The sequence below is a fragment of the Stenella coeruleoalba genome, assembly GCF_951394435.1.
Source record: "Stenella coeruleoalba genome assembly, chromosome: 15".
NCBI classification, from domain to species: Eukaryota; Metazoa; Chordata; class Mammalia; order Artiodactyla; family Delphinidae; genus Stenella; species Stenella coeruleoalba.
Genome location: NC_137161.1, coordinates 66,285,436 through 66,308,605, shown reverse-complemented (window position 1 = coordinate 66,308,605; position 23,170 = coordinate 66,285,436). Strand labels below are relative to the sequence as shown.

At 40.5% G+C, this 23,170-nt stretch overlaps 1 protein-coding gene across 1 annotated transcript in view; it reads left to right on the top strand.

Moving 5' to 3' along the window:
- DNAH3 (dynein axonemal heavy chain 3) overlaps nucleotides 1-23,170 on the top strand; it is a 189,277-nt gene that overhangs the window by 55,974 nt on the left and 110,133 nt on the right. The window contains exons 18-22 of the mRNA XM_079946098.1: nucleotides 10,080-10,291; nucleotides 14,293-14,384; nucleotides 18,473-18,587; nucleotides 21,797-21,913; nucleotides 22,858-23,037. Of these exons, the coding sequence (XP_079802224.1) occupies nucleotides 10,080-10,291; nucleotides 14,293-14,384; nucleotides 18,473-18,587; nucleotides 21,797-21,913; nucleotides 22,858-23,037 (716 nt within the window). The remainder of the gene's footprint in view (nucleotides 1-10,079; nucleotides 10,292-14,292; nucleotides 14,385-18,472; nucleotides 18,588-21,796; nucleotides 21,914-22,857; nucleotides 23,038-23,170) is intronic.

Genomic DNA, 23,170 nt, shown 5'->3' with positions numbered 1-23,170 from the left:
CCCCTGCATTTGCAGGTGGATTCTTAACCACTGCGCCACCGGAAAATTCCAGTGCTTTGATATTATAAGAACAACTGTGATGAACATCTTTGTTGCCAATTTTCAGTATACAATAATGATCATTTTCTTAGGATAAATTACCAAAAGTGAAACGGCTAGATCAAAGGGATGTAATAAAAATTATTAGGATTTTAGAAAATGCTTTTGTTATTGGTATTGCCTTCCAGAAAAGTTACATGTTTTAATTTATTATTCTTCTAGCAGTATTTGAGGGCCCATTCCTCATACCCTCAACAAACTTGGGAAGTAATAGCTTTAAGAACTTTTTTTGCTCATTTGATGTTTAAAGTGGTATTTTCTTTTTCACAACTTTTAAGTATGCTTTTTCATTATTAAAAAGCATTCTTGGGACTTCCCTGGCGGCCCAGTGGTTAAGAGTCTGCACTTCCACTGCAGGGGTTCCATCCCTGGCTGGGAAACTAAGATCCTGCATGCCGTGCCGCCAAAAAAACCAAAAAAAAAATTGGTCAGTTGAATTCCTTACTTTATAAAAGGTTGTTCATTTGCCCTCCCACTTTTTCTCTATTACTAAGCCACCTTATTTAAATAATTTTCCGTTTTGAATAATTTTTATTTATTTATTTTTTATTATTATTTTATTTTATTTATTTATATTTTTTTGCGGTACGCGGGCCTCTCACTGTTGTGGCCTCTCCCATTGCGGAGCACAGGCTCTGGACGCGCAGGCTCAGCGGCCATGGCTCACGGGCCTAGCTGCTCCGCGGCATGTGGGATCTTCCCGGACCGGGGTACGAACCCGTGTCCCCTGCATCGGCAGGCGGACTCTCAACCACTGCGCCACCAGGGAAGCCCTTGAATAATATTTTTATTGATGCTTTTTAGTTTTTGAAGTACTCGATCATATCTATACATTTAAGATATTTTACCTTATCACTTTCACACCCCTTTTAAAATTCACTTTTCTGTGTTGACTAGCACCTCCAAATTAAACAGTAGTAATAATGGCACCTTTGTCTTATTCGTGATTTTAATGGGAATTCTTCCAGAGTGTCACCTTTATTTATTTTGGATTTTGTTGATGTGGACCATTTTTAAAGTCTCTATTGAATTTGTTACAATATTCCTTCTGTTTTATGTTTTGGTTTTTTGGCCCCGAGGGATGTGGGATCTTATCTCCCCTACCAGGGATCAAATCCTCACCCCCTGCATTGGAAGGCAAAGTCTTAACCACTGGACCGCCAGGGAAGTCCCCAGAGTGTCACCTTTAAGCGTGATGCTTTTTGTTGGTTCAGGCACAAAATAGTTCTGGTGTTAAGGAAGTATTTATAATGTAGCAAGTTTTTTTGTTGGAAAGAGACAATGTATTTTAAATTTTTTATATTTTATTTTTTAAATTCATATACAGTAAAAATGATATTTTTGACATACAGTTCTATGAATTTTAACATATATATTGATTCACCACAATCAGAAAATGGAACAGTTCCATGACTTCCATAAACTTCCTTGTAGTACCACTTCATAATCACACTCTCCCTACACCTGGCAACTATTGATCTCTTCATTGTTACTATAGTTTTGTCTTTTTGAGACTGTCATATAACTTCAATCTCTTTTTCAAGTTTTATTATGACTATTACAGTGCCTTTGTCTTTATATCTTTTTCATAAAATTTGTGAATCAGCTTATTTATATATACAAGAAACCTGCTGGAATTTTGATTGGAAATGTGTTAAATCAATTTGGAAAGAACTGACATCTTTAATTGAATCATCCAATCCATGGACGTTGTATATCTAATTATTTTGCTCTTCTTTGACTTCTTTTTGTCAATGTTTTGTAGGTTTTCGCGTACAGATCCTATATGTGTTTTGTTAAATTTATATGTATTTCTTTTTATAGAGCTATATGTTTTTAAATTTCAGTTTCTAATTGGTCATTGCTAGTGTATACTAAAACAGTTAGGGTTGGGGGAGGGGGTTTGCCCATTTTTAAATTAAGTTTGTTTTCTTACTGTTGAGTTTTAAGAGTTCTTTATATATTTTGGACAGCAATCCTTTATCAGATATGTCTTTTGCAATTTTTTCTACTAGTCTTTGGCCTGTCTTTTCAGTCTTTTGACAGTGTCTTTCACAAAGCAGAAGTTTTTAATTTTAATAAAGTCTAGTTTGTCATTTCTTTCCTAGATTTAGCATTGTATCTAAAAATTTATCACCAAACCCAAGGTCATCTAGATTTTTCTGCTATGTTATCTTCTAGAAGTTTTATAGTTTTGCATTTTACATTTAAGTCCATGATCCATTTTGATTAATTTTTGATTAACTTTTGTCAAGGATGTACAGTCTCCATCTACATTCTTTTTTTTTTTTTTTTGGCTGCATTGGGTCTTCGTTGCTGCATGCGGGCTTTCTCTAGTTGTGGCGAGTGGGGGCTACTCTTCATTGCAGTGTGCGGGCTTCTCATTGCGGTGGCTTCTCTTGTTGTGGAGCACAGGCTCTAGGCATGTGGGCTTCAGTAGTTGTGGTGTGCAGGCTCAGTAGGTGCAGCATGCGGGCCCTAGAGCACAGGCTCAGTAGTTGTGGCACACGGGCTTTGTTGCTCCATGGCATGTGGGATCCTCCCGGACCAGGGATCGAACCCGTGTCCCCTGCATTGGCAGGCAGATTCTCAACCACTGCGACACCAGGGAAGTCCCTCTACATTCATTTTTTTGCATGTGGATATCCAGTTGTTCTAAAACTATTTGTTGGAAAGTTTCATTTCTCCATTGTATTGCCTTTCCTCCTTTGTGAAAGATCAGTCGACTATTGTGGATCTTATTTCTGGGCTCTCTCTTCTGTTCCATTGACCTATATGTCTATTCTTTTGTCAATACCACATTTGATTATTGTAGCTATGTGGTAAGTCTTGAAGCTGGATAATGTCAGTCCCCCAACTTTATTTTTCTCCTTTAATATTATATTGGCTATTCTGGGTCTTTTATGTCTCCATATAAACTTTAGAATCACTTTGTCAGTATCTAAAAAAAAACTTGTTGGGATTTTGGTTGGGATTGTGTTGAATCTATAGATCAAGTTGGAAAGAACTGACATCTTGACAATATTGAATCTTCTTATCCATGAACATTAAATTTTTCTCCATTTATTTTCTTCTTTGATTTCTTTCATTAGAGTTTTATAGTTTTCCTTATATAGACATTGTACATATTTTGTCAGATTTACACCTAAGTATTTCAATTTTGGGGGTGCTAATGTAAATGGATATGTTTTTAATTTCAAATCCACTGTTCATTAATAATATATAGGAAAGCAATTAACTTTTGTGTATTAACCATGTATACTGCAACCTTGCTATAACTGTGAATTAGTTTCAGGAGGTTTCTTTTTGCTGTTGGTTCTTTCATATTTTCTATGTAAGTGATTCTGTCACCTGCAAACAAAGTTTTATGTCTTCTTCCCCAGTCTGTATACATTTTATTTTCTATTCTTGTCATATTGCATTATCTAGGACTACCACAGAATGCTGTTGAAAAAGGAGTGGTGAGAGGGGACATTCTTGCTGTGTTCCTCATCTTAGCAGGAAAGATTCTGGTTTCTTACCATTAAGTATGATATTAGCTGTAGGTTTTTGTAGATGTTCTTTATCAAGTTGAGGGATTTCTCCTCTGATGTTCTTTATCAAGTTGAGGGATTTCTCCTCTATCCTTTATTTGCTGAGAGTTTTTATTATGAATGGGTATTGGATTTTTTCAGATGCTTTTTCTGAATCTATTGATATGATCATGTGATTTTTCTTCAATTGCCTGTTGACGTGATGAATTATATTAATTGATTTTCAAACGTTGAAACAACTTTACATGCGAGGAATAAGTCCCAATTGACTGTGGTGTATAATTATATATATATATGTTAATATATAATATATATATAGGTGGATTCAATTTGCTAACATTTTGTTGAGGATTCTTGCATCTATGTTCATGAGAGATATTGATCTTTAGTTTTCTTTTCTTGTAATGTCTTTGTCTGGTTTTGGTATTAGGATAGTGCTGGCCTCATAGAATGAGTTAGGAAGTATTTCTGCTTCTGTCTCCTGGAAGAGATTGTACAAAAATTGGTATTTTTCCTTTCTTAAATGTTTGGCAGAATTCACCATCATCTGGGACTGATGCTTTCTGTTTTGGAAAGTTATTAATTATTGATTCAATTTCTTAAATAAATATAGGCCAATTCAGATTGTTTCTCCTTGTGTGAATTTTGCAAATTGTATCTTTCAAGGAATTGGTCTGTTTAATCTAGGTTATCAACTTTGTGATCATAGAGTATTTCATGGTCTTCTTTTATTATCCTTTTAATGTCCATGAGATGTACAATGATGTCTCCTCTTTCATTTCTGATGTCAGTAATTTGTGTCTTTTCTTTTTTCTTTGTTAGCCTAGCTAGCTATTTATCAATTTTATTGATATTTGAAAAGAACCAGGTTTTCGTTTTATTATTTCTTTTCTTCTGCTTACTTTGGATTTATTATTTTTTTATTATTTTTTTTTAAAATAAATTTTTTTATTTATTTATTTTTGGCTGCGTTGGGTCTTTGTTGCTGTGTGCGGGCTTTCTGTAGTTGCGGCAAGTGGGGGCTACTCTTTCGTTGTGGTACACAGGCTTCTTATTGTGGTGGCTTCTCTTGTTGTGGAGCACAGGCTCTAGGTGCGTGGGCTTTAGTAGTTGTGGCTCGTGGGCTCTAGAGCGCAGGCTCAGTAGTTGTGGCGTACGGGCTTAGTTGCTCTGCAACATGTGGGATCTTCCCAGACCAGGACTTGAACCCGTGTCCCCTGCACTGGCAGACAGATTCTTAACCACTGTGCCACCAGCGAAGCCCTTACTTTGGATTTAATATGCTCTTTTTTAATAGTTTCCTAAAATGGAAGCATAGATTATTGATTTTAGGTCTTTTCTAATATATATATTCAATGCTATAAATTTCCCTCTAAATACTTCTTTCCCTATATCCCACAACTTTTTAAAAATTTATTTTATTGGTGTATAGATGATTTACAATGTTACATTAATTTCTGCTGTACAGCAAAGTGATTCAGTTATATATAACATTCTTTTTCATATTCTTTTCCATTATGGTTTATTACAGGATATTGAATATAGTTCCCTGTGCTATACAGTAGGACCTTGTTGTTTATCTATCCTATGTATAATAGTTTGCATCTGTTAATCCCAAACTCCCAATCCATCCCTCCCTCACCACCCTCCCCCATAGCAACCACAAGTCTGTTCCCTATGTCTGTGAGTCTGTTTCTGTTTTGTAGATAAGTTCATTTGTGTCATATTTTAGATTCTACATAAAAGTGATATCATGTGGTATTTGTCTTTCTCTTTCTGACTTACTTCATTTACTATGATAATCTCTAGGTCCATCCATATTGCTGCAAATTGCATTATTTCATTCTTTTTTATGGCTGAATAATATTGCATTGTGTATATGTACCACATCTTCTTTATCCATTCATCTGTTGATGGACATTTAGGTTTTTTCCATGTCTTGGCTATTGTGAATACTGCTGCTATGAACATGGGGGTACCTGTATCTTTTTTAAAATTAATCAATCAATCAATCAATTAATTAATTATTTTGGCTGCTTTGGGTCTTCGTTGCTGTGCATGGGCTTTCTCTAGTTGCAGCAAGTGGGGATTACTCTTTGTCGCGGTGTGCAGCCTTCTCATTGCAGTGGTTTCTGTTGTTGCGGAGCATGGGCTCTAGGCACGCAGGCTTCAGTAGTTGTGGCACATGGGCTCAGTAGTTGTGGCTCATGGCCTCTAGAGCGCAGGCTCAGTAGTTGTGGTGCACAGGCTTTGTTGCTCTACAGCATGTGAAATCTTCCTGGACCAGGGTTAGAACCTGTGTCCCCTGCATCAGCAGGTGGATTCTTAACCACTGTGCCACCAGGGAAGCCATGCATGTATCTTTTTGAATTATAGTTTTGTCTGGATATATGCCCAGGAATGGGATTGCTGGATCATATGACAACTCTGTTTTTAGTTTTTTGAGGAGTCTCCATATTGTTTTCCACAGTGGCTGCCCCAGTTTACATTCCCACCAACAATGTAGGAGGGTTCCCTTTTCTCCAGCATTTATTATTTGTAGATTTTTTAATGATGGCCATTCTGACCGGTGAGGTGGTACCTTATCGTAGTTTTGATTTGCAGTCCTCTAATAATTAGCTATATTGAGCATCTTTTCATGTGCTTTTTGGCCATCTGTATGTCTTCTTTGGAGAAATATCTATTTAGTGCTTCTGCCCATTTTTTGATTGGGTTGTTTGGTTTTTTGTTTGTTTGTTTTTTGCGGTACGCGGGCCTCTCACTGTTGTGGCCTCTCCCGTTGCGGAGCACAGGCTCCGGACACGCAGGCTCAGCGGCCATGGCTCACAGGCCCAGCCGCTCCACAGCATGTGGGATCCTCCCAGACCGGGGCACGAACCCGCGTCCCCTGCATCGGCAGGAGGACTCTCAACCACTGAGCCACCAGGGAAGCCCTGGTTTTTTGTTTTTGAGTTGTATGAGCTGTTTGTATGTTTTGGAAATTAAGCCCTTGTCAGTCATTCATGTTGTTTATGGTTTCCCTTGCTATACAAAAACTTATAAGTTTGATTAGGTCCCATTTGTTTATTTTTGCTTTTATTTCTATTGCCTTTGGAGACTGACCTAAGAAAATATTGGTACGATTTCTGTCAGAGAATGTTTTGCCTATGTTCTCTTCTAGGAGTTTTATGGTGTCATGTCTTATATTAAGCCTTTAATCCATTTTGAGTTTATTTTTGTGTATGGTGTAAGGGTGTGTTCTAACTTCATTGATTTACATGTGGCTGTGCAACTTTCCCAACACCACTTGCTGAAGTGACTGTCTTTTTTTCCATTGTATATTCTTGCCTCCTTTGTTGAAGATTAATTAACTGTAGGTGTGCGGGTTTATTTTTGGGCCATCGATTCTGTTCCATTCCATATGTCTGTTTCTGTGCCAATAATCACGCTGTTTTCATTACTGCAGCTTTGTAGTATTGTCTGAAGTCTGGGAGGGTTATGCCGCTTGCTTTGTTCTTTTCCTCAGGATTGCTTTGGCAATTCTGGGTCTTTTATGGTTCTATATAAATTTTAGGATTATTTGTTCTAGTTCTGTGAAAAAAGTCATGGGTAATTTGATAGGGATCACATTAAATGTATAGATTGCTTTGGGTAGTATGGCCATTTTAACAGTATTAATTCTCCCAGTCTAAGAACATGGGATATCTTTCCATTTCTTTGAATCATCTTCAGTTTCCTTTATTAATGTTTTATAGTTCTCAGTCTCTCACCTCCTTGCTCAGGTTTATTCCTACATACAGTAAGTCCCCTACATATGAACGAGCTGTGTTCTGAGAGCTCGTTCGTAAATCCAATTTGTTCGTAAGTCCAACAAAGTTAGCCTAAGTACCCAACTAACACAATCGCCTACATAGTACTGTACTGTACTAGGTTTATAATACTTTTCACACAAATAATACATAACAAACAAACACAAAAAACAAAGAAAACATTTTAAATCTTACAGTACAGTCCCTTGAAAAGTACAGCAGTGCAGTACAACAGCTGCCACACAGGCGCTGGCACTGACTGAACAGGCAAGAAGAGTTACTGACTGGAGGAGGGAGAGGAGGTGGGAGACGGTAGAGCTGAAGGATCCTCAGCAATAGGAGGTGGAGGGCGAGCTGCAATGTCACTCACGCCTGACGCTGATGGCACAGGTTCTGGTTCCTTGCTGGATTCAATTCTATCTACCCACTTGAAAAAATGATCCAGTGATACTGTACTACTGTACTCTCTACAGTACTGTACAGTAAGGTACACAAAAGCACAACCACTTGTAGAAGATGCACGCACGTGACAATATATGCCAGACACATGAACTGACTTACGTGATTGGACATGCAAATGCACATTTGCATCTTTGAAAGTTCGCAACTTGAAGGTTCGTATGTAGGGGACTTACTGTATTTTATTTTTTTGGATGCGACTTTAAAAGGGATTTTTTTTTTTACATTCCCTTGCTGATATTTCATTGTTAGTGTAAAGAAATGCAACCAATTTCTGTATGTTATTCTTGTATCCTGCTACCTTGCTGAATTCGTTTATCAGTTCTAGTAGTTTTTGAGTGGAATCCTCAGGGTTTTCTATATAGAGTATCATGTCATCTGCATACAATGACAATTTTACCTCTTTGCTTCCAGTCTGGATACCTTTTATTTCTTTTTCTTGTCTGATTCCTGTGCCTAGGACTTCCAATACTATGTTGAATAGAAGTGATGAGAGTGGGCATCTTTGTCTTCTGGATTTTAGCAGGAATGCTTTCAGCTTTTCACCATTGAGTATTATATTGGCTGTGACATCCCACAGCTTTTGATGTTAATTTTTATTTTCATTTAGCTCAAAATATTTTTTAATTTCTCTTGATATTTCTTCTTTGACGCATGCGTTATTAAGAAGTATGTAGCTTAATTTCCAAGTATTTTGGAATTTTTCCAGCTGTCTTTCTCTTAATTGAGTTATGAGAATAAAAATCCTTGCCTTGTTTCTGATCTTAGGGAGAAAGTATTCCATCTTTCACCATTAAGTATAATGGGTTTTTTGCTTTTATTTTTTTAAACCACTTTTTTTGTATGATTAGCATATAAAAAGCTGTACATATTTAACACATACAAAAATGTAATGTCAGTGTAGGTTTTTATAGGGTGCCCTTTATCAGACTGAGGAAGTTCTCTTGTATTCCTAGTTTGTTTATAGATTTTTATCATGAATGGGTATTGGATTTCGTCAGATGCTTTTGCTGCATCAATTTACATTATGTGATTTTCCTTCTTTCGACTATATTACATTGCTTGATTTTCAAATATTAAATCAACCTTGCATTCCGCCAATAAACCCCACGTGGACATGGTGTATTATTCTTTTTATATATTGTATGGAAGTCATACATATTTCTTTTCTTCTTTTTTTTTTTTGCGGTATGCGGGCCCCTCACTGCTGTGGCCTCTCCCGTTGCGGAGCACAGGCTCCAGACGCGCAGGCTCAGCGGCCATGGCTCACGGGCCCAGCCGCTCCGTAGCATATGGGATCCTCCCGGACCGGGGCACGAACCCGTGTCCCCTGCACCGGCAGGTGGACTCTCAACCACTGCGCCACCAGGGAAGCCCTTCTTTTCTTTTTAAAAAATTTTAATATTTGATTACTTAACAAAAAATGTTAGGTTGGTAAAGCATGTTATTAATTAATGAAGCTATATGAGTGAATCTATTTTTAGTCTTGGCAGCCCTGAAAGAAAAGCGTTTTTGAGTTAATTAGCAACATCATAATGCAAGAGTTAATACTAATTTGAAATAACAAAGTGGAAGGAAGCAGCAGCGTGGAAAGACTGAATGTGAAAACCCAAATGCTAAAAGATACCTGTAAAAGAAAAGGAGAAGAGAATTAATGTTTTGGTGAAGTTTTTTTTTTTTTTTATAAATGAGGTGTCATTTTCTGTTTTAAAGATAATCTATTTTTAAATAATTTCAAACTTACATAAAAGCTGTCAGAACTGTACAGTTAACTCCTATGTCCCTATTCATCCACATTCCCCAGTTGTTAATATTTCACAGCATTTGTGAAGCACCTTTTGGTACTTCTATAATAGCATCTATAACTTATACTAACAATTGATTCCCTAACTACTCTTGCATTGTATGCCAGGCAATATGTTAGCCACTTTCCTTATCTCATGTAGTTTTTACAGTCACCCTCCAAGGTATCCAGTATTACCCCTGTGTCACAGGTGAGACTGCTGAGGCTTAGAAAAGTTCAGTCAGTATCCCCAAGGCTTCACTGGCTAAGTAGAGGTTTCAGACCCAACTCTAAAGCCTGTGCTTGTTCCAATATCCATACCGTAGACACAATTCTAAATTCAGGGAATTAAAGGTACATGTGACTAACACTACTTGGTGATCTGACCTTTCCCTCACCCCATCTTTTCTATTTCAGGACCCCTCTTGTTACTGAATGCTGAGGAAATCGCGGAGCAAATAGGGAATATGTGGAGGACGATATATAAATTGACCAAGACCTTAGTTGATGTGCCTGCACCCAGGCGCTTAGCAGAGAATTTGAAAATCAAGATTGATAAATTCAAGCAGCACATCCCTATCCTCAGCATTTCCTGCAACCCAGGAGTGAAAGACCGGCACTGGCAGCAGGTCCCTGTCACCGCCCACCCCCAGCCAGCCCAGCCCAGCCCAGCCCTGGTCCTGGTAGCCCTTTGGAAGGCAGAAACCATTAACCGGTCAAGCTTTTTCTTTCTAAAAGGAGAATCTACTTGAGGCCAAGGGAGTAGTAAAGGGGGTGATAGCCTTTTGAAGGAAGGGGATAACTTCCTGCCTCGCCACATAAACAGGCCGATCCTTTTCTTTGGGGACCCCATTGCTGGTGGTTGAGTATTGTTCCAGCCAGTGGCCACAAAGGCTCTCCTAATCTGCTTTCCTAAGCAAATGGCTGTTCAGTGTCCTAAAAGGTGATTAGGGTGTTACATTACAATGGGAGGGGCCTGTATTTGTTCCTTAACCTAGGCTACACAAAAGAGAAAGTCACATTTATCCCTGGGGGCTCCTAACAATGCCAGATGGTTCCTACTTCAGCTTCCTCAACCAGCAGGCTATATTCAGAAGTGATTTTGCCCTCTTTTTTCAGCCCTTTGGGTCTATAAATGAGGATAATAAATATTCTCCCTAAAAATGATGGGATTTTTATAAGCAACCAAATGTGAGGGTGATAAATGTAGTATGATACTAAACAGAAGAAAGAAAACTCACTGTGTTTCTAAAATAATTGTCACATTCAAGAGCTAGCAATGGCCTTGAAACATCTTCTGCCAGGGAATTGCTCTTTGTGGAGGTGAAGAAGAGACTGGCTCTCCGTAGGCAAATTGCTCTCTGACTGGGCCTGAAATTCTCTCCCTGGGAACCATGCACAAGACTGAGGACATTGTCTCTAGAAGGACTCAGTCTGAGAGCATAACCATTAGGAGTATTTTGATCTCCCTGGGACAGCAGAGATCTTGGTACATGAGAGAGTCAAGATTTTTCTGTAGAGAGGAGCTGCTTTCAATTTCCCAGAAAGCCTTGAAATTTGCTTAAAGACTTAAGCAAAGATGGAAAGAAGTCAGAGCAAAGGTCATCTGGTAGACTTTGGGTCTTGAGCTGCCCCAGCAGAGGGATCTGCACAGCGGCAGCTGCCCTCACTTGGTACTCATAGGGTGCCTCTCCCTGCGGAGCTAGCCTGACTAGAGCTTTGACCATTTAGAGAGTTAGGTAGACAGGTGCCCTCCAGCAGTGCTAGGTCTCTCCGTGAGATGACATTTTAGAAAGTGTCCTCATCAATGGCATTTAAGCAGTGCTCTAGGGGTGCTCAGAAAGCCATCCCCTCCATCTGGTGCTCCCCCTGTGATGACAGCATTCTCACACAGGGGCACTTTAAAAATCCCAACCATTCCTAGACATTAATAATTCTCATTTATAGGCCCCTTAGATGGACAGATTGGGGGAAAAAATTCCCTGGAATTAAAATAATAATAACAATAATAGCTAAAGTGTATGGAGTACCAACTTTGTACTGGGTACTGTTATATACTTTATGCAGATTCTCTCATTTCATCCTCCCAACAACCCTTTGAAGTAGGGACAATAAATTGTCACGTGGCCAGTGAGGGGTGGGGAAGAGAATTGGAATCTAGGTGTTTTTGACTCAGCCTTGATGTGTGAAAAGGGGGCAAGAAATATCAGGTCAGAGAGAGGGAGTGGACAGTAGGGGGCAGTGAGCTATAGATAAGAATGGAATGTGCTATATTCCACTTACTATAGGCAAGAGGTAAGGTGGCTCCTGAGTAAAGAGCACCTACAGTGGAATCTCAATGGGCTAAATAGTTGAAGATAAGCTCAGAAAGGACAAAGGCCACAAGGTACCCTCAGGGTTGCCCCGACTCAGAGCCCATTTCTGCCTGTACTGTAGGTCACACAACAAGCCCGCCCAGTGACAGCCCCAGACTTGGGGAAACATTCTCAGTTCTAATGCCTAACTCAGGAGATCCTTGTGCACAGATTTGGCTCCGGCAGGGGGGGCTCTGTAGGCTAAACCACCTGTAGCTCTCAAGACTACAAAATGGATCTTCTGGGGTCATGAGGCGGTTGTGTCGAGATTTCTGACCGTTTCCCAGAACTTAAGCAGGAAAGGCTAGTCTCCGTATTTGAGACATAGACTTTATTGCTACTGTGGTGTAAAACAAGATGGAACACGGTAACACTGTACTGATATGCACCAAAGCTGGCCTCTAGGACACTGCTGCCCAGTGGAAATATACTATGAACATATGTATAATTTTAAAGTTTCTAGTAGCCACATTTTTTAAAGTTTAAAAAAGGTGAAATAAACCGTATGACTAGATTTAACCAAACATATCAAAATCACTATCAGTTTCAATAAGTAATCAGTATAAAAATGTTAATGTGACCTTTTACATTACAGTTTTCATACTAAGTCTTTGAAACATGGTGTGCTTTTATACAGCACATTTTGATATGGACTAGTTGCATTTCAAGTTCTCAATAGCTACAAGGGGTTAGTGGCTACGTATTGGACAGCATGACTTCAGTTTCTTAGAATTAGATCAGATGCCTGTTAATCTCTATACTCGACAAAAGCAATTTAAAAAATAAAACTACAGATCTCTGGGTCCTTCCATAGGCCAAGTATTTACTGTGTCAAGTGCTTTACACAGCTATGTCATTTAATCCTAGAGATAGTGTGTTGTCCTAAGCCATACTTGCAGGTATTAGAGAATAAATGAGAGCCCTGGGCCACCAGGAATAATTGTGCAGTTTATGCTCTAGGGAATGCTATTTTTGTGCACGACAGTGGGAATTGTACTTTCTAGAGTTATGCAGTATATAATCTGCACAATTATACATAGAAGACCTGCAGGAAACACTAGCATATGATGGATGAGAGCTTTGGAGTCAGAATCAGATACAAGTCCCAATTCTGCAATGGCTGTTATGGTCCATTAGCTAGATGATCATAAACTTAATTTCTTTGTCTCAGTTTCCTTGCATGTAAAATGGGAGTAATAATATACCAGTACCTTCCTCACCATGTTGGGAGGATGAAATAAGTACATAAAGCTCTTAAAACCAACCTACCGCATAATAAGCCCTCAATAAATGTTAATTACTTTTATTATTTCCATTACCTCAGTGGTCCTCCAGGTGACCTCAGAACCCAGATTGGAATCTGTTTGAATTAGCTGGTTCACTCATGCTTTCACTCCACAAGTGCTTATTGATGCCTACTGCCTATCAGGCCCCAGGGACACAGGGCTGAATAAGACAGAACATGATGTGATTTTCATGTCTCTTCCTGCTCTGACATTCTTTAGTCCTGCTGGAGCTGGACAGAGACAAAACTGGGCAGTAGGTGAGGTTTTTTACAGAGCCTCATTCCTGTTAACCCCTGTGCTCTTCTTGAGCACACATAACCCTCGTACTGCCCAGATCTCTCAGTCCCTGAGAAAAATGTTCAAAACCATCAGAGACTTCATCAAAGAACTTTCACAGGGATATTTTCACTTGAAAGGTAAGGTTGGGGTAATATTTACACCAAAGGAATGGGCACAGGTGCTAACATTTCCAACAAGTTAGTACACTGGGTTGGAAAGGAAGATTTTGGTAGGGGAGTCATCTAGCTAATAGACTTCCTCCTTTTATTCAGCAAATGCTTACAGCAGCTTCTGTCATGGACCAGGTTTTGCAGTCAGCCCTGGGAGCACAAAAACAAACCAGACCTGGTTGTGAGCCTCTAAGGTGCCCACAAGTTTGCATTATGCCAATTCCTGGTGGGAGAACAACCCCCAGCAAACCAGACACAATGCAGGGTGGGCCCTAGGCCACCGCCCAAAACCTTAGACCTGCGCTGTCCAATTCAGCAGCCACTAGCTACACGTAGCTATTTAAATATAAATTAAGTAAAATTAAATAAAATTTGAAAATCAGTTCCTCAGTCACACTAGCCACCTTTCCAGTGCTCAACAGCTGAATGTGACTGGTGGCTCCTGCACGAGAGAGCACAGATATAGAACATTTCAGTCATCACAGAAAGTCTACTGGACAACACTGCCTTGGACAATACACCCTTGTTTTTCTCTTTGCAGATTAGTGAGATTGTCGGCTATGAAGTAAAGCCCACTGAAACGACTTGCCTCTCAAATATGCTGGAATTTGGATTTGGCAAATTCATTGAAAAGTAAGGCTTCTCCCTTCAGAAAGTTTTTTCGTCAAAGTGTCTATGAATTCTCACAGTTGTATGACTGAATGGCCGCATAGCAGGCTGCTTTTCTCATTCTGGTTTAGGGTAACCTCTACTTCAGCTGACTAGCTGCTGGTGAAGCTTTCATTTCCAGCTGCAGAGTTGATGTCAGATTATGACTAGAAAATTGAGTCAGAGATTTTATTTCAAAAAGAAATTTTTTTAAATAGTTCTCTGAACCTGAGCCTCAAGCCCAGCTCTCAGTGACTTTGGGCAAAACCATTTCACCTTCCTGGGCCTCAGTTTCTTCCTCTTTAAACAAACAACAGCAGCAAACAGGAGTGGCTCCCTGAGCTCTAAAATTTCATGAAATATGGTCAAATGAGAGATCTCTTCACTTGCTTTCTCTCCTTCTCCAAATGCCCCTGGAGTTCATATGTGAGAATTTGTACTATTTGATCTGCTGTTTTTAGGACCAGAGATTCTCAGGACCCTGTTTGTTTTTCCACACTTCCTTCAGGGTGATGCGTAGGGAGATGTATTGCTAAGACTAGAGACCCTGTTAGGCAACTGGGTTTGGTTCTCACTCAACACGTGAGATTCTCAGACTGTGACCCCAGACCAGAGGCATCAGCATCCCCTGAGAACTTGTTAGAAATGCACATTCTCAGGCCCTACCCCAATCTGCTGAATCAGAAATTCAGGGGATTGAAAGCTGAAATCTGGGTTTAAACAAATCCTCCATATCAGCGCTGTTCAGTGCGGGAGCCACTAGCCACGTGTGGCTACTCAGCCTTTGAAATGTAGCTATTCTGAATTTGATGTGCTGAATGTGTAAACTATAGGCTGGATTTCAAAGACTTATTAAGGAGGGAAAAAAAGCAAAATATCTAATTATTTTAAATATTCATTGTATGTTGAAATGATAATATTTTGGATTTATTGTGTTAAATAAAATAGTTTCTTTTTACTTATGTTAAATTGGCTACCAGAAACTTTGAAATGACATATGTGGCTCAGGTTATATTTTGAATAGACAGCGCTGCTGTAAGCGATAGTGATGCCTGCTAGAGTTTGAAAGCCCTTCCTTTATACTGGGGCAGGGCAAGCACCTAATCTAAGGTCCTTCCAGGCCCCCAAATCTGTCTGCCACCTGAATACTCTGATGACCCCCAATACCACCACTACTGTCCCTCTTTAAGGAGCAGGTCTACAGACACAGGCTTTTATTTTATTTTTTTAAATTTTTATTGGAGTATAGCTGATTTACAATGTTGTGTTTCTGCTGTACAGCAAAGTGAATCAGTTATACATATACATGTGTCCATACTTTTTTAGATTCTGTATAGGCCATTACAGAATATTGAGTAGAGTTTCCTGTGCTATACAGTAGGTCCTTATTAGTTATCTATTTTATATATAGTAGTGTGTATATGTCAATCCCAATATCCCAATTTATCCCTCCTCCCCTTCCCCCCCCGTAACCATAAGGTTGTTTTCTACATCTGTGACTCTATTTCTGTTTTCTTAATAAGTTCATTTGTACCATTTTTTAAAATTCCGCATGTAAGTGATATCATACAAGACACATGCATTTTTACCAGGTTTATGCTATTTTATTAAAGGGCCTCAATTTCCCCAATAAGATGTTCCCAAGAAATACCAGCTCTAGAACACTTATGCTGCACTGAGCATTTTATATGAATTAACCAACTTATCCATCACAACACCCTAATATTCTAGCTAATTTTATTCACATTTTACAGATGAGGAAATAAATTGATTAGAGAGATTAAGCAAATATCCAGAGGTCACAAGAACCAAGACCCGAGCCCAGGCTAGCTAACTTCAGAGGCTTAACCATAACCCTTTACTGCCTGAAAAGATAAACCCATCAAAGGAGACAGAGACTGAGCAGATACACAGCACACTGCCATGCTTCATGCCAATGTGCTCAGCTGTGACAAATCTAGAAGTGGTGTTTCCTTGGCCAAGTTGTTTACCTCTATGTGCCCAGTCTCCTTATCTGTAAAATGGAAATAATAATAGTAGCTAGGTGATTGGAGTTATTGTGAGGGTTATGAGAGAAGGCGTGTAACCTGAACTGATTTAGCATCTAAGTTCTCAGCTACTGCCTATTAGTGAAGTGTGATGTTCCTTGTATCCCACTATCCCATAGTTAACCTGAACTGATTTAGCATCTAAGTTCTCAGCTACTGCCTATTAGTGAAGTGTGGTGTTCCTTGTATCCCACTATCCCATAGCTAAGGCAGTTTTATCACAGCCCGCAGTTAGTGAGCATCTTGAGTACATTTGGATAAGGTCAACTCGATATACTTCATGGACTCCCAACCTCATTAATTCCTCCCCTGTGCAATTATTTGCATAATTATAAGGCACATTGCAAGCATTTTATCTTATTTAATTATACCAACAATGCTTGATATGAGCAGATGGGGACCGAAAGCCTGTCAAGTGATTGGGTCATGGCCACACCGCCAGCCTGTTTGTCTCATACTCATCTGGATTGGCACCTGCCTTTATTATTCTCTATATGCACGCTCATTTTGGTTGTCTCCCAAGAAGGTCACATTTAGAATGAAGACCATGCTGCTGAGGTGTTGATCAGTCATTGTCTGGCGTTATCCGGGCCTCTTCTACATCCCTACATGAGGCCAGATGAGGGTTTTCAGCTCTATTTAGTTGAGCTGTTTGGCTGACCACATGTGAGCAATTCTTTTGCTCCTCTGACAAAGAGAGAGGAGAAGGCACATAGTAGGGGAGGAAGAAACACCAGATTAGCAGTCAGAGGAACTGGTTCTGGCACTCCGCAGCTGTGTGTGTGGCTTTGGACATGTCACTTGCTTCCTCTGGGCTTCAGTTTCCTGACGTGAAAGTAAAGACCAGATGGTCAAGGATACAGTGAAAGGCAGTGCTGAGGCAGAAAGAATAATCCCTCCTTTTCCTTCCAAAACCTTTGCTTCCCAATTTTTTAGCCACGCCTGCATTTAGTACCCAGCTCTCCTGTGGAAACAAGAAGAAAGGAATTTATCTTCCCCTTCTCTCCCTCCCTCCCCCTTTCTATAGAACAGAGGGTCTGTAGGTGGATGGACCCAGTGCATCGGGAAGATAGCAAGTGTTTTTTTAAAAGGTAGGGACAGGGAGTGGGAAAAAAGCCATCATATAAATTAACAGAAAGTCTAAGACCTGAATAAGAAGTCAATAATAATTCTGAAGTAAATAGGAATAATAAGGAGTAAATGAAAATGGAAAAAGGAAGTCTTGTTTTAATGGCCTTAAAACAGTTGTTCTCAACTGGGGGTATCCACCCCCAGGGGACACTTGGCAACATCTGGAGACATTTTTGGTTGGCACAACTGGCAAGAGGTGGGGACTGGGGTTGTCAGCTACTGGCATCTAGTGGATTGAGGCCAAGGATGCTGCTAAGCTTCCTGCAGTGCACAGGACAGCTCTTCACACCAAAGAATTATCCAACCTGTATTAGTTTTCTAGGGCTGCTATAACAAATACCATAGGCTTAAGCAACAGAAATTTATTTTCTCACAATTCTGGAGGTTGGAAGTCCAAGGTCAAGGTTTTCAGGGGGTTGATTTCTTCTGAGGCCTCTCTCCTTGACTTGCAGATGGCTGCCTTCTCCCTGTGTGCTCACATGGTCCTCCCTCTGTGCGTATCTGTGTCTTAATCTCCTCTTCTTATAAGGACACCAGTTATGTTGGATTAGGACCCACCCTAATGACCTCATTTTAACTTAACTACCTCTTTAAAGAGCCTATGTCCAAACAGGGTACCTCACATTCTGAGGTACTGCTGGTTAGGACTTCAACATATGATTTTTGGAGGGATACAATTCAGCGCATAACACAGCCCAAAAAGTCACTAGCGCCAAGTGTAAAGAAACCCTGCAAAACACTGGAGCTAGCTGGTAAATATTAGAGTAGGATGGTAAACATTTTAGTAAAATTAAAGGCTTTTTAAATTTCTCTAATGGCTGAGCTGAAATTCCTCCTTTGATGTGTTTTGAGGCCTCCTCCATTGATGTTACTGTCGCTGTGTTCTCTCTTTAGACTGGAGCCCATTGGTGCAACTGCCAGTAAGGAATACTCTCTGGAGAAAAACTTGGAGAAAATGAAGTTAGACTGGGCTAACATGACGTTCAACTTCGTGAAGTACAGGGACACCGTGAGTCTCAGTCCAACTGTTCGGCCCCCTGAGAGCAGCCCATTTATTATGTAGTAAATTACAGAAGGGATTCGTTTCAGAACTGCAACAGAACTCAAAGAAGAAGGATCTCTAACTAATCTGTTTTAAAATTTTTTATTGAGATATAATTGACGTATAACATTGTGTAAGTTTACAGTGTACAGTGTGTTGATGTAATAGTTTTACGTATTGCGGTATGATTACCACCCTAGCTAACACCTCTATCACCTCACATAATTATCCTTCCTTTTTTGTGGTAGGATAATTAAGGTCTAGTCTCTTAGCAGCGTAGAAGTTTTTAATACAGTATTGTTGTCTATAATCACTATGCCCTTGCGTCAGATTGTTTCCTCCTGTCCGCCTTCCTGTGCCAGTCAGCCTTCTTCCCAGACACCATGGAGGGATGCATTTTCAAATGAGAAAGGCCTTTGGATTCAGAGCAACAAGATTTCTGTTGAAAAAGAGCTGAGCAAGCCTCCTGAATTAGCATCTCCCTGGGAGGGCACCCCAGGTCCCTCAGAAGTATACCTGAGGTAGACAATACTTAGCACTTCTCCAGTGTTATTAAGTGCAGAAATCACCTGAGAATCTTTCTAAAGTGCAGGTTCTGAGTCAGCAGGTTTCGGCTGGGGCCTGAGGTTCTGCAGTTCCAACAAGTTCCCAGATAATACTGAAGCTGTGGTCTCTGGACCGTATTTTGAAGAGCAAAGCTGTAGACTTTCTTATCACTGGCGCTTGTAGAAGACTTGTAAGTTCACAGAGTGCCTGTGGAGGTGCATAAACCTGAAGGGTTTGCTCAGCCATCTCTGGGGTCTGGCTTGCTCTTGGTATGGGCCATGGGTAGGAGGACTTGCTGCTTGGGTGAGCTGTACATCGTGGAGGCAACAGGCAGAAACTCACATACTGCAGGCCGTCAGCTCTTAAACCAGTGCATTTCAACCCTGGTACACTTCTGGTCACTCAGTTCCAAAGTGTGTGTGTTTGGGGTAGGTGGCTGGAGTTCCCACACTACCTACCACGCAATTCTCTGACACCAGCTGGGTGTCTTCCAACTCCACTCAACTCTGACACTATCTACCTGGAGACAGCATCAGATCCCACAGGGTAAGGGCTCAGTCCTACAAGACTGCGAACCCCCTCACCCCCCTTCAGATGCCAGTCTCAAGCCCAGGGTATCACCTGTGCTTCTGACCGACCAGCTATAGATTGGAGGTCCCAACGACACCCTCCTTGGGTTCAATTAAGTTGTTAGAACTCAGAGAAACAGTTTACTTACTAGATCACTGGATTGTTATAGAAGGATATAGGACCCAGGAACAGCCAGATGGAATGCCTACGGGGAAGTGGTGTGGAGCTTCCACGCTCTCTCTGAGCATGCCACTCTCCCCAAATCTCTACATGTTCACCAACTCAGAAGCTCTCTGGACCCTCTCCTTTTTTTTTAATTTAATTTTTTTAACATCTTTATTGGAGTATAATTGCCTTACAATGGTGTGTTAGTTTCTGCTGTATAACAAAGTGAATCAGTTATACATATACATATGTTCCCATATCTCTTCCTCCTTTTGTGTTTTTATAGAGGCTTCATTACTTTGGCATAGTTGATTAAAACATTGGCCACTGGTGATTGAACTCAATCTCTATCCCTGTTCCCCTCCCAGAAGGTCAGGATGGTAGAACTAAAAGTTCCAACCCTCTAATCACAGGGTTGGCTCTCCTGGCAACCAGCCCCCAACCTTCGGTGTGGTCTAAAAACCCACCTCAATAACAAAACAAAAGATGCCTTTATTGCTCTCATCCCTTAGGAAATTCCAAGGGTTTTAGGAGCTGTGCCGGCAACAAAGACCAAAGATACGTTTCTTATTATAAATCACAATATCACTCTGGCCTGAGCATCTGTATTTTTAAGGCACCCCTGGTTTTTCTGAAGTGCAGTGTGGATTGAGGACTAAAACCCTAAAGGCTCCCATACTCCTCCCTCCCCCAGGCTGCATGTTATCCTTTTGTGACTTCTTTTCCTTTTTGTCTTGATGCCTTGATTTCTCTTGACTAAGAACTGTAGACAAGCCAGTGGGAGGGAGGAGAACTGGGGGCCTCTCCCAGCAAGACCAGGCAACCGTGTGTCCCAGCAACTTGCTGTTACAGAATCTGATTGGATTAGATACTGCTAGAGGCTGTGGGGCTGAGATGAGCAGTTAAGTCGGGGAACCTGATAACAGCTCAGTTACATCTGGCCACTCTTCAGAGTTTTTGACTGAAGTAGCTATAGACAAGGGTCAACAGTAAAATGGGAATCGAGGTACCAGTTCATTAATAGCTGGACACCTGTCAGTGCAGACCTGCTGGTAAAAGGGGGATGAGAGAATATATCCTCGCTCCAAATTAACCACCCAGATGTAGGTTTGAAAGAAGTGAAAACAGGGCAAGAAAGACCAGACCTACCACAAAGGGACAGACCCTTATCAGCTTTCTTGCCACATGGCCCAGAAGGAAAAGTCCATCTACAGGGGCTAACCTTTAAGGCACAGTAACCCTAACTACCAGGAAAATATGGCCAAATAATTATTTAGTCAGAAGTTCCCAAACTTTCTTGGTTCACGGTGCTGTTGGTATCTGAGTACTTTTTAAATGGTTCCCTTCTCTAGTCCAAAAGAAATACGTAACAGCTTTATTTATGAAGTAATTGGGTTCAAACAACTTAAGTATTTGTGTCCCATCAACTGAACAAAGGTCTGGGAAAAAGTGCATATAAATTAAAAGGAAAACATTTGTATTTTGTTTTAAAATAACCACAGTTATTTGCTGTGAGTTTGCTGCAGTGCCCTGGGGCACACTGTTTGGGAGCCAAAGGTCTAGACCTAACCAGATTAGCAGTTGATTCTACCTGAGGGAGAGCCTGGAAAACAAGTGAACAGAAAAGCAGGAACACAGGGAAGGGGACAGAACTCCTCCTCTTCTCAACAGATGCTGGTTGCAGATCTAGGCTAGGACTGTATTTGATTTCTGCAAAGGAGGTAAAAAGGTCTTTAAGAATATTTTCCAGGAAGAAAATAGAAAATTCCACCTCCTACAAGACATAGTGTCCCACAAGCGTGGAGATCTGAGCTGTGAGGACTTTGAGGGTCAGCATAAAAATCTGTGGGGCAGAGGTCTTGCGATTTTGACGGGGTGCTCATTTTTATTCACAGGATACAAGCATCTTGTGTGCAGTTGATGACATTCAACTGCTACTTGATGATCACGTGATAAAGACCCAGACCATGTGTGGCTCTCCATTTGTCAAACCAATAGAAACAGAATGCCGGGTAAGAGGAAATGAGGTTGAATGTTTTGTGATGGCCTGTTAGCTCCAGGTTTCTTGGAGGAGCAAGAAGGTTTTTTTTTTTTTTTTTTTTTCTGGCTGTGTGGCATGAGGGATCTCAGTTCCCCGACCAGGGATCCAACTCGTGCCCCCTGCAGTGGAAGAGCGGAGGCTTAACCACTGGACCACCAGGGAAGTCTCGGAAGAAGGTTTTTAAGTCCAATTAACAAAGAAACTCACTTTCTCTTGATGAGGAAAAAAAAACAACGAAAGACTGAAAGCAATAACCATCCAAGTAAGCCTTTGTAACAGTCTGCCAGACTGAGCTTTTGCAACAGTCTGCTAAAAGAGAAGGTGAGATTATTTGAATGCACCAAACCAAAGTACATATGGAAAGTACCTTCTGGGCTATAGTAATCTAAAATGTAAATTACACGAGGTTTGGCCTCCTTTGTTCTTTGTCTGTGGAAGTGGGATAGGCTAAGGACACCAACTTGAGCCAGACTGCCTGGGTTCAAATTCTGACTCTGCCCCTTATCAGTTGTGTGACCTTGGACAAGTTACTTGAATTCGTTGTATGTCAGTTTCTGCACCTGTGAAGTGAGCTTTGTAATAATATCTCCCTTATAAATCTGTTGGATTAAATTGGTTTCACATACATAAAGCACTCAGACCATCACTTGTCACAGAGTAAGCCTTATAAATATTACTGTTGTTGTTGTTATTATTATGATGATTATTCCACTAGGAGAAGAACTCTATGAGGGCAAGGACTCTTGTTTTTTTCTCAGTGCTGTATCCACTTTGCCTAGAAGAGTGACCAGGACATAGTGGGCACTCAATAAGTCTTTGTGGAACAAGTGAATGAGTGAATGCATCCATTTGTCGGTGGGTCTGCGATGCAGAGTGGCATGTTAGTGACTCAGATATGAAATGCTCAATTTGCAGAACTGGGAAGAAAAGCTGGTTCGCGTGCAGGAAATTTTGGATGCCTGGTTAAAATGCCAAGCCACCTGGCTATACCTGGAACCAATCTTCAGTTCAGAGGACATCATAGCCCAGATGCCAGAAGAGGGCAGGAAATTTGCCATCGTTGATAGTTACTGGAAATCACTCATGTCCCAAGCCGTGAGTTTTTTACTACCTAGCACATCTCACCATCAGGAATGTGGGATGCTGTACAGATGTTCCTCATTGTGCAATGCAGCCGTGTCCCTTGAAACCTCTTAGTAAACTGGATTTTTGCAAATTCAGTATCTCT